We start from the raw sequence: 11,498 nt of genomic DNA, 5'->3' as shown, positions 1-11,498 counted from the left end.
CTGGAGACACCTTCTAAAATATGAGCTGTTACTATGTTACTATATAAATGATAATATATTAATACAAGAATTTGATGAACAGAAAGAAATCCATGTCTTTGTCTGTGATTTGCAGTTTATTTAGCTACCCTGTGGAATGGTTTTGAATTCTTAAGTGTCACATAAAGGGGTTCATATTTTGTGCTGTCCACATTAGAGTACTTACCTTTGAAAGCATGACTACCAGAAACCATGCAGCTATCAAGGAAGAAAAAACATTTGAAGCCAATTAAATGTATGATAGGGGACCACGGTGGCTTAGTGGTTAGCACGTTTGCCTCACACCTCCACAGTTGGGGGTTTGATTCCCGCCTCCGCCTTGTGTGTGTGTGTGTGTGGTGTTTGCATGTTCTCCTCGTGCCTCAGGGGTTTCCTCTGGGTACTTCGGTTTCCTCCCCGGTTCAAAGACATGCATAGTAGGTTGATTGGCATCTCTGGAAATGAGTGAGTGAATGAGAGTGTGTGTGTGTGCCCTGCGATGGGTTGGCACTCCGTCCGATGCCCGATGACGCCTGAGATAGGCACAGGCTCCACGTGACCCGAGAATAGTTCGGATAAGCGGTAGAAAATGAATGAATGAATGAATAAAAGTATGCCTTTTTTTTGCAGATGTAATAAATCCCAGATAACAGTTGTTCCCAACAACCAGTGACTGATCACCAATGTTTACAATCGATCAATCCCTGCTCACCATCATTCCCAAAGATGCATGGCAGATCATTTCGGTTCCTCATCATCGCAATCACTGATCATGGTCACAAATGACCGCTCTGATCACCAGCAGTCCCACCGATCACCACACTTTGCAGTACAAAAAAGCAATCACTATATTTTTATGATCAATCACTGATCATTGTTGATTTCCAAAGTGCAATGATAGATTAATATTATTCCTAGTGACCAATCACTGTTGCCATTGTTGTTCCCAGCAACCCAACCACTGATCACCACCGTTCCTACTGATCATTATTGTTTCCAATGAAAAAACACTTATAACAATTTTTCCCAAAATCACTGATCACTATTATTCCCACTGACCAATCACTGACCACTGTTATTCCCACCAGCCAATCCCTGATTCTCCCCATTCTTCATTCTTTATTTTAACATCTACTCTTAACAATAATTGCAGGTCCTGATTTATTCCGATAAAATCTGAAAATATAGTCGATTCTCAGCACTCTAAATAATCATCACAGCTCAACTACTATGCAATTAGCCTGTGGCATCATGAATTAGTCTGTGACACTCCTAACAACTTTTTGAGGATGTTAAAGTATCCAATATTATATAAATCACAGCACCACAAGCAACATCTTCTGATTCAATCGTGCTGAATGTAGATAAAAAAAAACAAACAAACGCTGGACTGTTGTTCGACCAAATTATGGAGTCAATCTCTGGTCAATCGCGGTCTAAAGCAGGCAAATGAAAGCAGCATCTTGAGGTGCCAGCGAGGTCTCTCGGTTTCTCTGGCTGTCCATTAGAGGAATTGTTGAGTGTATTTTGTCAGTGTGATTGACAGGCAGAAGAGAATAAAGGGTCATTACTCGAGCTTGGCCCCCTCCCTGCCCTGTAATCAATAAGCAGGCCTCATTAGAATGAATAGATGGACACTGGCTTCACTCCGGCTTCTCCCAAAGGAAATGAGGTAAGGAGTGAGGAGTGTGGACAAGCTGAAAAGCTTCTCGAGTGGTCCAGCACTCATATCTAACGCTGAGCGGGCCCGCAGTCAGTCTGCACCTGATGGTGCGCGGTCAAACCATGGCTGCTCCATAGTTGCTTTTAAACCATTAAGAGAAAAGCTTGCTGTAATCAAATACTCAGGCTGGAAAACACACAGGCGCTTATCAATATTGCAGGTGAAAACACAACCAGCGTGTTTGCTGCTGATGTTCTGTGAGAATACAGTCGGGGTAGGGGGGTTGGGTGTAAAGCGGAAATCACAACAGGGCATACTACAGTTAACACCTTCTGACCAATCAGATTTGAGAATTCGGTCATGGAGTTTGTCATAGCTAGCTAAACGTAATAGCTAGTTTAGCCAAAGACAAATCGACCTAACTTAGCCATACAGTACTGTATAACACTTGAGACCTTCTTTCATTATTAGCCTCTCTGGTCAATTTTTTAATGAAAAATGATTAAATAATTAAAGACAATTTATCTGCAGATAAATATAGGAGAAGGAACTTTTATATTCATCGCACCTACTGTATTTTGTATCATCCCTCATCTTACAGGAAAATAATACAGCCCTTATAATGGAACGTTGCTGCTTAAAGGACACCATTTTGACTCGCAGCAAAGTATCCTTGCATGTCCAGGGAATGTTTTTGGTTTTTCTTGACCCAAAATTTAACGCTATTGTGTTGTCATGGTGAATTGTAAACAATAGCTGAGGTTTGCTAACAATAAAAACTAGCTTACTGTATTTCTTTGATGTGAAAGATAGTAAGCTAGCTTACAGTATCTGGTCACTTTTGGCGGAAAACTTGTGAGAGTTCCACGATGTTACGGATCAGTAGAAGTTCAGGAGTTAAAGTTAAATAATGGTCTGCGAAATAAGAACCTCAGAAATGAAGGTACATATACAACCCAGAACTTTTTGAAAGTTTACCAAAAGCTGTTTTTAGTCACAAAGCTAATCTAAGCACTCGGAAAAAGAAGCGTGTCTCAATATTGGACTAGACGTTATTTTTGGATTGCAGCGGGCATACAGGAGATCGCCGCCCAGGCCTGCCTTCTGTCACCATGACAATGGCTGTTTTAGAGTGGAAAAAGACTGCAGGACAGACAGGTGGTACACAGGAGAGTCCCGTGGCACTATGCCCATGGTTTTTCCCATGATCACCCTGTTCACTCCCTGCTGGTATTTCAAACGTCCCCATTTTAGCAACACACCTTTCACTTTTATGCACATGGAACACAGAGTTCAACAAGATAAAGGCTGAGCTTGATCCAGCTTTATCCATCCATTTCAAATGATAGTTTGTTTATATTGAAACGATCTCCCAGAAGTTCTCCGCTACAGCTTTGTAATCAGTGGAACGTTTGAAACAAAGCCTGAGGCAAAACTATTTGCTATTCAATCATGGCCAATGCTCTAGAATGGAAACTATTGGTTTGCTTTTGGGACAGATGACTCTTACACTGTCGATGGATGATCAGAGGTTATTTCCAGTCGTGTCTTAACGCGAGTTGCGACAGAAATAAAACGCCTGGCTTTAACTGAAATCGTTTTCACTTATACATAGTACGGTATAATATCTATATAATATTGTAAGATGCAATCAAATTGGAATATAATGTTTTAATATTTGGAATGAACAGACAGATATACATTCAGATATAAAGAGTAGGCACACTCTTTGTAGCTTCATGAATTATTTATTTTATTTGGTTTAAATGCAACATGTGTGGGTCATGAGTTGTGTTGGCGGGAGACTTTTGTTCGTTCTTTAGCATTTATGGCACTTATTAACAGCCTGGTCAGGATCACAGTGTTTTAAATGATGATACTAGTCTTCAGAAATAGATCTAATTAAATCTGGCACAGAAATAATATTAAAACATAAATACCAATTATGGGGGTCACGGTGGCTTAGTGGTTAGCACTTTTGCCTCGCACCTCCAGGGTTGGGGGTTCGATTCCCACCTCTGCCTTGTGTGTGTGGAGTTTACATGTTCTCCCCGTGCCTCGGGGGTTTCCTTCGGGTACTTCTGTTTCCTCCCTCGGTTCCAAAGACATGCATGGTAGGTTGATTGGCATCTCTGGAAAATTGTCCGTAGTGTGTGAGTGTGTGAGTGAATGAGAGTGTGTTCGGATAAGCGGTAGAAAATGAATGAATGAATGAATGAATAAATGAAATACTATGAAATACTATGAAAATGGGGTCCGATAAATAGTTCATTAAAAAAACCGTCAAGCCACATACATTACAGGTAGAAATCCGAATACAAAAAAAACACTGAGCACCAAAATATCTTTTAAATAATGTTTTTTTTATTTCTTTATTTAGCAGAAAGCATACTGTATACATAAAATACCCTTGAGATTTCTATAAATATTCCATATTAGAGAAGATACAAGATTGAATCCACCGTGTGCCTAAACTGAGAAGGGGGAGATAATGAATACAATCAGTTCCTTTAACAGATTAGCAGAATAAGGCACACGATCATGCGTTCATATACAACAGGAAGAAAAGTATCCCAAAGTCTCTGTGTCACAATAATGAACGAAACATTGGAAATCGATATTAAGTGCATGCTTTAGAAAGACATCTTTCACTAGAAGAAAAGTGAGCCTTCGTTGAGAGCAAACCTCTCAGTTTTGGTATTGTAGAAGATTCTAGACAATTGTTCCCAGTTCCAGTCTTGGACACCGAAAGCTTGGGACGTGTCTGAGATTTGCCACGGCTGACACGTCTCTACACGGCTCAGGATATCTGTCAAGGAGGTGCTCGAATAAGGTCCACTCTGTCATCTTTAGGGACATGTATCTGGTTATAGAAAACATCGATTACGTAATAAATCCTTTGGTGTCGTCACATCGTTTATTGCTGGTCTTTTTTTCATCTCCATGAAACCCAACCCGACCTCCGATTGATTATACATATTGCTGTACGCTTATTAAAGGATAACAGGCTTCGCGAGATTGTTCTAATTCTGTTTGTGTGATCGTGCTGGGGGAAAAATTCCCATTAGAGAAATGATAGCTCAGAGCGCAAATGGTTTAATTAAAACAAAATGAGTTCGTTCGCCTGGAGCGGGATGCATTTGCTCGTTTGTGGGGACAGCGCTCTTGGAGTGGTCACGAACCCTGTCGCTGGAGATCTGTCCCAATTTTCAAAACAAATCGAACATGCTTTATCCAGCTCATCTACACGTTATTTAAGCTGCTGGTGGCGTGACTATAGCGAGCGTTACTTTAAAGATACGGCTTTCTAAGTTGCACGATTTTTAACAGCTAGCTTATAAACATCTATCATTTTTTTCTAAATCAGCTCAAACCACTTGACTAACAAAATCCTGTCCAAGGTCAAATGGACACTAAGAAAAGTTCTCAGACACATTTTACTTACTGTTTATCCAAAGTAAGGAATAAAAAAAAAACACCTTTGGGGTCATGCTGTTTTAAGAAATAATAAACAACGGTGTCAAACGTTCATTATTTTCTAATATTTAAACCCAAACTCCAGTTCCACTTAATCCATGCCAATTTGTCAACAATGACATATTTTTTCAGTTACTTTTATCACTTCCATTTAGCAGCTATGAACATTTTTTTTCTTCCTTGTTTCCTTCACCGGGCTTTCTTGTTGTATTTCTCAACACATCATCACAACATGACCAAAAAATGTGACCTATGACTGTGACCCTACACAAAACACTCAGACTGCAGATTCTTCCAAAAAGTAAAAACGTCACAATATCAATCTTTAAAAATCTCTTCATCGTACAAAATCTGGGTTAGCATAGAAATTATACCGCATTAGAACAAGCGCATTGATAAAATTGTTTCGGTCATGATTCAACACCCCTCTGACCAGAATAGATTATGGGGGAAAAAAAAAAACGACGCAAAAATCGTTGTTGTTAACGATGTGCTAATATTTAACCTCACAGCTAATATACGCTAATGTTTGCTAGTCTTAGACAAACTGCCACTGTAGCCTAACTAGTTTATGATTCCTAAATTTGGGACAGTGCTATGATCTCCAGGAAACTGGTTAGTGCCCACTTCCACTAGAGGAATAAGTGCTTTTCCTTTAATTCGACTGGAATCCTGCGATTCTTGGTCAATTCTTGGTTCAGCTCGTTAACAACTTTCTTTCTTGCTATAGTCCTAAGGGTACAAGGGCATCAGGGAGGTAGTCCAATTGGTGGTCCGATTTCACTAAGAGACCATGCACTACACAGGGAATGACAAAAGTTCATTAAGGCATTATATACAGCACATTAAACATACACTTTTATACAAAAAATTACTACAGACAACTTTATATGTATAAGGTGTAAAAAAAAAAAAAAAAAGAAAGAAAAAGAAAAACCTGGTTTAAACACAGGTCTACATTATTCACACGATTCCACACACATCTACACATTCCAGCTGTTCGTAGTTACTGTAAACAAATGAGTGAGCAAAGTGTAATGGTATAAAAAAAAAAAAAGTGAAGAAGATGAACGGAGTTGCATCGCCGTTTGTACTTGCAGTAAGGCACTGCAGAATGTGTCCCATGTGATGAAACAGTCGGGACTAATTGCTACAAAACGCCAAATGTACAGCGTTTGTCCTGAACGCCGGCAGGGACACGCATCAAGAACAGAAGAAAACTTAAGTCCTTTGTGAGATCTTGGTCCACCATAGAGCAGTTCTAATGTTAATGTTTTAAGGCAAGAGCAAGAACAAGAACAACCAACAAATGAAACAGTCACTGCTTTTTCATGGTGCTTTTTTTTTTTTTTTTTTATATATATATACACACCATTGAATTTAAGGCCTTTCATGTGAAACATGACGTCACATTGTCCTCAGAGAAGTTCCTCCAAAAGGAGAGAGGACTGATTGTCCAATTGCAGGTGGCTTCAGAGGGAAGACATCTTGGTCCCTTCTTTCGTCAGGTATGATCATGGCCATCTACGAGTGACCGTGAGAGGAAGTACAGGACAGGTCGTTCCTGATAATCTCGTTGACTGTCAAGACAAAAAAAAAAAAGAGAAAGAAAACACGTTACATTTAAATTTAAAGCAAACAAGCAAAATGTCTGATTCAGGCATTATCTACTGTATGGTGTGGCTGTAGCTAAAACATCACTCCAAAATAAAAGGAAAGGAAAGATACCGAAATATATATAGAATTCACTGAAGGGAAAAAGGAGGTGGAAGAGGATCATTTGCTTCTAGACGATGTTTATATTTTACTGATTATACTGATAATCTCTCAATAAAAACAGAAAGATCTTCAGTGAACCATGGGGGACAATTATATTTTGCTAACATAAATTGGTTCTTTAGATAGAAGCATCACAGCAAACGATTCCTATAATGGAATATTTCTATCCTGGTGGGCGGGGTTTGTTACTGGTTGATTCCGCCCTCATCAAGTGAATGGTTTGAAAAGGATATAGAATTATGTGGAGAATGTATTATTAAGCAGTACGATTTTCCTCTACAAAACTTTGGGTGGTATGAGCGATCTTCGGCCAAGATGGCCGCCCACCCCTACATTATATTCAGCCGCATGTTAATGTTTTGCCCGTTTATAAGAAGTGGGATGTGGTTTGTGGCAGATATTTTGGCTAAGATTAACACCAGAAAACTCCGGCACAAAATCTGAACAATACTCCAGCAAGCCCAAACTGTGCAGTATTAAAAATATTACTACTCTCAAACGATGACAGGAAATAGATGTCCGTAGATTGTCTATCACAATATTTGAGTAAGCGAGGAAGCAGTGGCTGAGACCGCTTCGTATTATTTTGTGCCTGCACATTCCCACACTCTCTGCCAGACTTCAGACTTCAGAGTGTCCTTATCTTTGTGTTCTTTGGCGGGACCTGAGGAAGTGACTTCACAGTGAGGTTGGCCGATGCTGAGAGACCCCTGATGACCCCTGAGATCACAGCCACCTCTAAAGGCGGTTTAATGATACACCGACAACAATAGATGAAGCACAGGAAGATCTAGCGGCACTCCATGCTACACAATCAGGGTAGATTATAACTCGTGCCTTTATGATCATAGACCACCAGCATGCCTTATCAGCTCCTTTTGCAACAATATACACACACATACACCAACTCACACACGGCAGAACTCGTTTTCCTACATGAGGGAGTCCCAGTGGAAAAGTGCAGGCTGAGCCAACACCACTGGCTGTTTGTGCCCACCACAGCTCGCAGCAAAACAGGCATTAACATGCCGAAACTATGTTCTTCGCTGCACACACTGGCAAAAAAAGGTACGCCACAAACCCAGGGTCACAATTATATCATCAAACTTAATGTCTATACGTAAAAAAAAGCCTCAGGTAACGAAAACAAAACAAAGGGCTTTCTTGCAAAGGAAGAGTGCTCACTTCCTTTTCATTCTTGTCAGTCTCGGTAACGGTCGGGCTTTCTCCGAAATATTCACACCTACACAGCAACCACAACATTGCACTGTTTTGCTTTATCAACTAATACTTTCCATTTCCAAACCATCAGCTTTTCCACTGCAAAAAAAAAAAAAAAAAAAAAAAAGCATGTGCTGGAAAAAAAAAGTTTGATTTATGCCAGCAAATATGTCCAGAGGCCTTTAATCACCCCTTTGACATTAAAAAAGCCACCGAAACAGGATGTTGTAAACCGTTAAACCTCAGTGCTACATGCGTGGCTAATTATAGCATTCTATTAATATGACTTGCCAGACTGTTTTTCAGCATATTCAACAAAATAAGAGAAAACAGATAACATAAAGATTAGTAAATTGTTTGTGATAGTGGAAGAAAATAAATTGCATGTTGAGGTGTAGAATAGTCTCCTGGGCTTGAGCCCACCTGATGCAACGTACTGTAACAATGTCAGGCATTAAAAAAAGAAAACAGAGGTTACTTTATGCTTAAACCAAATACAGGGGCTTGGATAGATATTCCATGTTTTGAAATCGACTTAATCGTCATGAAGCTAAACAAAATAAATGGTACTATTAAAGTTTAGGGGTTGTGTACATTGGGATCACCTGGAAAGGTGGAGGTCTGCTCTGGAAAGAAGAGGAATGGAAGACAGAAAACATGTGTATGAACAAGAGGGAGGGAAGTATAACTGTGAGGTCACAGGGGGCTGAGGGCAAGAAGGTGCAGGAGTTTAAGTATTTAGGGGTCAACCGTCCAATGTGATGGGGAGTGCAAGCAGCAGGTTGGAGTTAGTGAAGAAAAGTGTCAGGAGTGTTGTATGACAGAAGAGGGTCAGGAAGAATCAAAGCAAAGGTGTACAAGACCAGCTATTCTGTATGGGTTAGAGACTGTAGCAGTGAGGAAAAAAACATGAGGCAGAGATGGAGGTAGCAGAGATTGAGGTTCTCTTTAGGAGTGATGAGGATGGACAGGATTAGGAAACAGCACATCAGACAGCTGGCAGCTCAGGTTGGCTGTTTTAGGGACAAGGTCAGAGGTAGATCGAGATGGTTTGGACATGAACGGAGGAGGGAGATGGTTATGTTGGTAGAAGGGTGTTGGAGATGGAGCTGCCAGGTAAGAGGTCTAGAGAAAGGCCAAAGAGGAGATATACAGTATGGATGTGTTAAAAGAGGACATCGGTTTGAGAGTAGAGGATGCAGAGGATAGATTTAGGTGGAAACAGATGATTCGCTGTGGCGACCCCTAACGGGAAAAGCCTTTTAGGGGTAAACACAATGCTATGACCAGCATGCTTCAGAGTTAGGATAGTATGCTAAGGGTTTTGAGCATTATGGAAAGAAAGAGGAAAAAAAAACCAATTATAGAGTAAACAAATCAGTGAATTCACTTAGTGATATTAAACCGAACCAGTTAACTGAAATTAGCTGCTGTTGAATTTAACATAACATAAATGTCAAGTTTGATATTAAAGTGCTAGACAACTTAGTCTTAATGCAATAATGAGCATGCATTCTGATACGATATTATGAAACGTTTAGGAATCACTATATTGTTAATTTAACCCTTACTGAGTTGATTAATGTAATAAAAACAGTGTTGCTAGCTAGCTTTAGTACTTTAGTTGTATTGTTCATGAAACAATAGCACTTTATGTGTTTTGTAACACATGTTTTGTTCCATTTATTTTTTTTAGCTTATCTACAGTGGTGGGAAGTTTGACATTTGCTCTGATGCACCTCAGGGGTCTGTTATTGGGCTGTTTATATTTTATTTATATGTTTGAATATTATTAGCTTTTCAGGCTGCTAGACTGTATAATCAAGAACTTACACCACCAACAACAAAATCAAGCAAGCATGGCTGGTTGAAGACGGAGCATTTCGAAGTGTGACAGAACACAGAAGGTGCTTTATTAAAACATGCATCCTCCCTGCAGTGCCCCAGCCTGTAATACTGGCACTGCCAGGACACACACACAGACACACAGACACGTGTGTGTATAGGGAGTACGGCCAACCCCTCCCTTCTGATTTTCCTTTTAGGTGTGGCTGTATTTAAGGCATCTTTTAATCTCATTCCTTATGCTTGGATCAGTGACAGACAACTGACGTTTGCTGGTCTAAAAATACACGACGCAGGAATTCCGGCTTTGTTCTCTTTCAGCAAGTTGATAACTTTTTATTGATATGGACACCGGTTTCATGGCAATACTGATGTGAAACCATTTCGATTACTTTCCGTTGGTTAAACTTTCATAAAAGTGCTGGAAAAAAAAAAAAAAAAACTAAAACAGATAACAATACCACAAGCTGCTTGCTAACATCAGTTGTTCCTTCTATGTCTTGCAATTGTGTTTCAATCATAATGTAGCTCCCAATAGAGGAAGTCCAAATTAGATTGAAATGCAATATAGTTGAGTTGAATTACTTCCCTTATAACTAGGTTTGTGGTTAAAGCTAATAAGAAAACTTATACAGCTAGCTGAGTCTAACTTGCTTGTTGCTTCTGAGCTTGCTTTAATATGTACTGTAGTTACCTAGGAAAAAGAAGAAGCTTATTCAGGATCCAAGATTTTCAGCTAAGCTCACCGGCGAGAACAAAGCATCACTAACCAATCAGGCGCTTTTCTGAACTCATGTATGCAGGGAGAAGTGTTTTTCTACGAGTATGTTTTGTTCCTTTTAGGTAGCATTGGCATTAGATTGAAAAAGAGACCGTCTAGACGTGCCAATGAGCAATGGCGAAAGTTTGATTTTGACATTGGTGGGGACATAATTTATTTGACATTGGTGGGGACATAATTTATTTGACATTGGTGGGGACAACATTCCCCGTATTTTGTGCATAAAACTGTTAAAAAAAAAACTTTCTTCCTCACATACCGGTAGCCTGTATAATCACGTTGCATATTGCTTCATACAACGAAATATAGCTGCAGCCGACCTCAAAACATTAGAGAGAAAGACAAAGCCAATCAAACAGTGACGTGGGTTAGAGAGGTGGGACTCAAAAAAGGCAATGGCCAATCATTTTAGAGAGTTGAGTTACAGAGGCGGGATTCATTGCAGGGGGTAAACAAGTTGCACTATTTTTTACAGAACGCCGTATAAAATATTTTCATCTTATTTAATGATTCCTGGATAAATGTTAAATGAAATAAGTAAAAAAGCACAAGGCACAGACGAATATCAGTGGTTATGTATAAATATATATAGGCTTGGTCGAATTATTGCTAGGGACAATTGAGTGTTCCCTGGATATCGGTAGGGACATGTCCCTACCGTCCCTACCCAAATCGACGCCCTTGCCAATGAGGACGTATGTGTTAGCCTGTTAA

The 11,498-nt window shown here is 39.7% G+C and overlaps 1 protein-coding gene across 2 annotated transcripts in view; it reads right to left on the bottom strand.

The window, feature by feature from the left end:
- Nucleotides 1-4,023: 4,023 nt before the first annotated feature.
- The window catches only part of LOC113640328 (nuclear factor of activated T-cells, cytoplasmic 1-like), a 62,008-nt gene continuing 54,533 nt past the window's right edge, over nt 4,024-11,498 (bottom strand). For both annotated transcript variants that reach the window (XM_027142777.2, XM_027142778.2), the window contains exon 10: nt 4,024-6,738. In XM_027142777.2, the coding sequence (XP_026998578.1) occupies nt 6,683-6,738 (56 nt within the window). In that variant the 3' untranslated portion in view covers nt 4,024-6,682. The remainder of the gene's footprint in view (nt 6,739-11,498) is intronic.

The sequence above is a fragment of the Tachysurus fulvidraco genome, chromosome 22 (genome assembly GCF_022655615.1).
Source record: "Tachysurus fulvidraco isolate hzauxx_2018 chromosome 22, HZAU_PFXX_2.0, whole genome shotgun sequence".
NCBI lineage: Eukaryota > Metazoa > Chordata > Actinopteri > Siluriformes > Bagridae > Tachysurus > Tachysurus fulvidraco.
The sequence above is the reverse complement of the archived record's forward strand: the minus strand, read 5'-3'. Positions and strand labels throughout refer to the sequence as shown.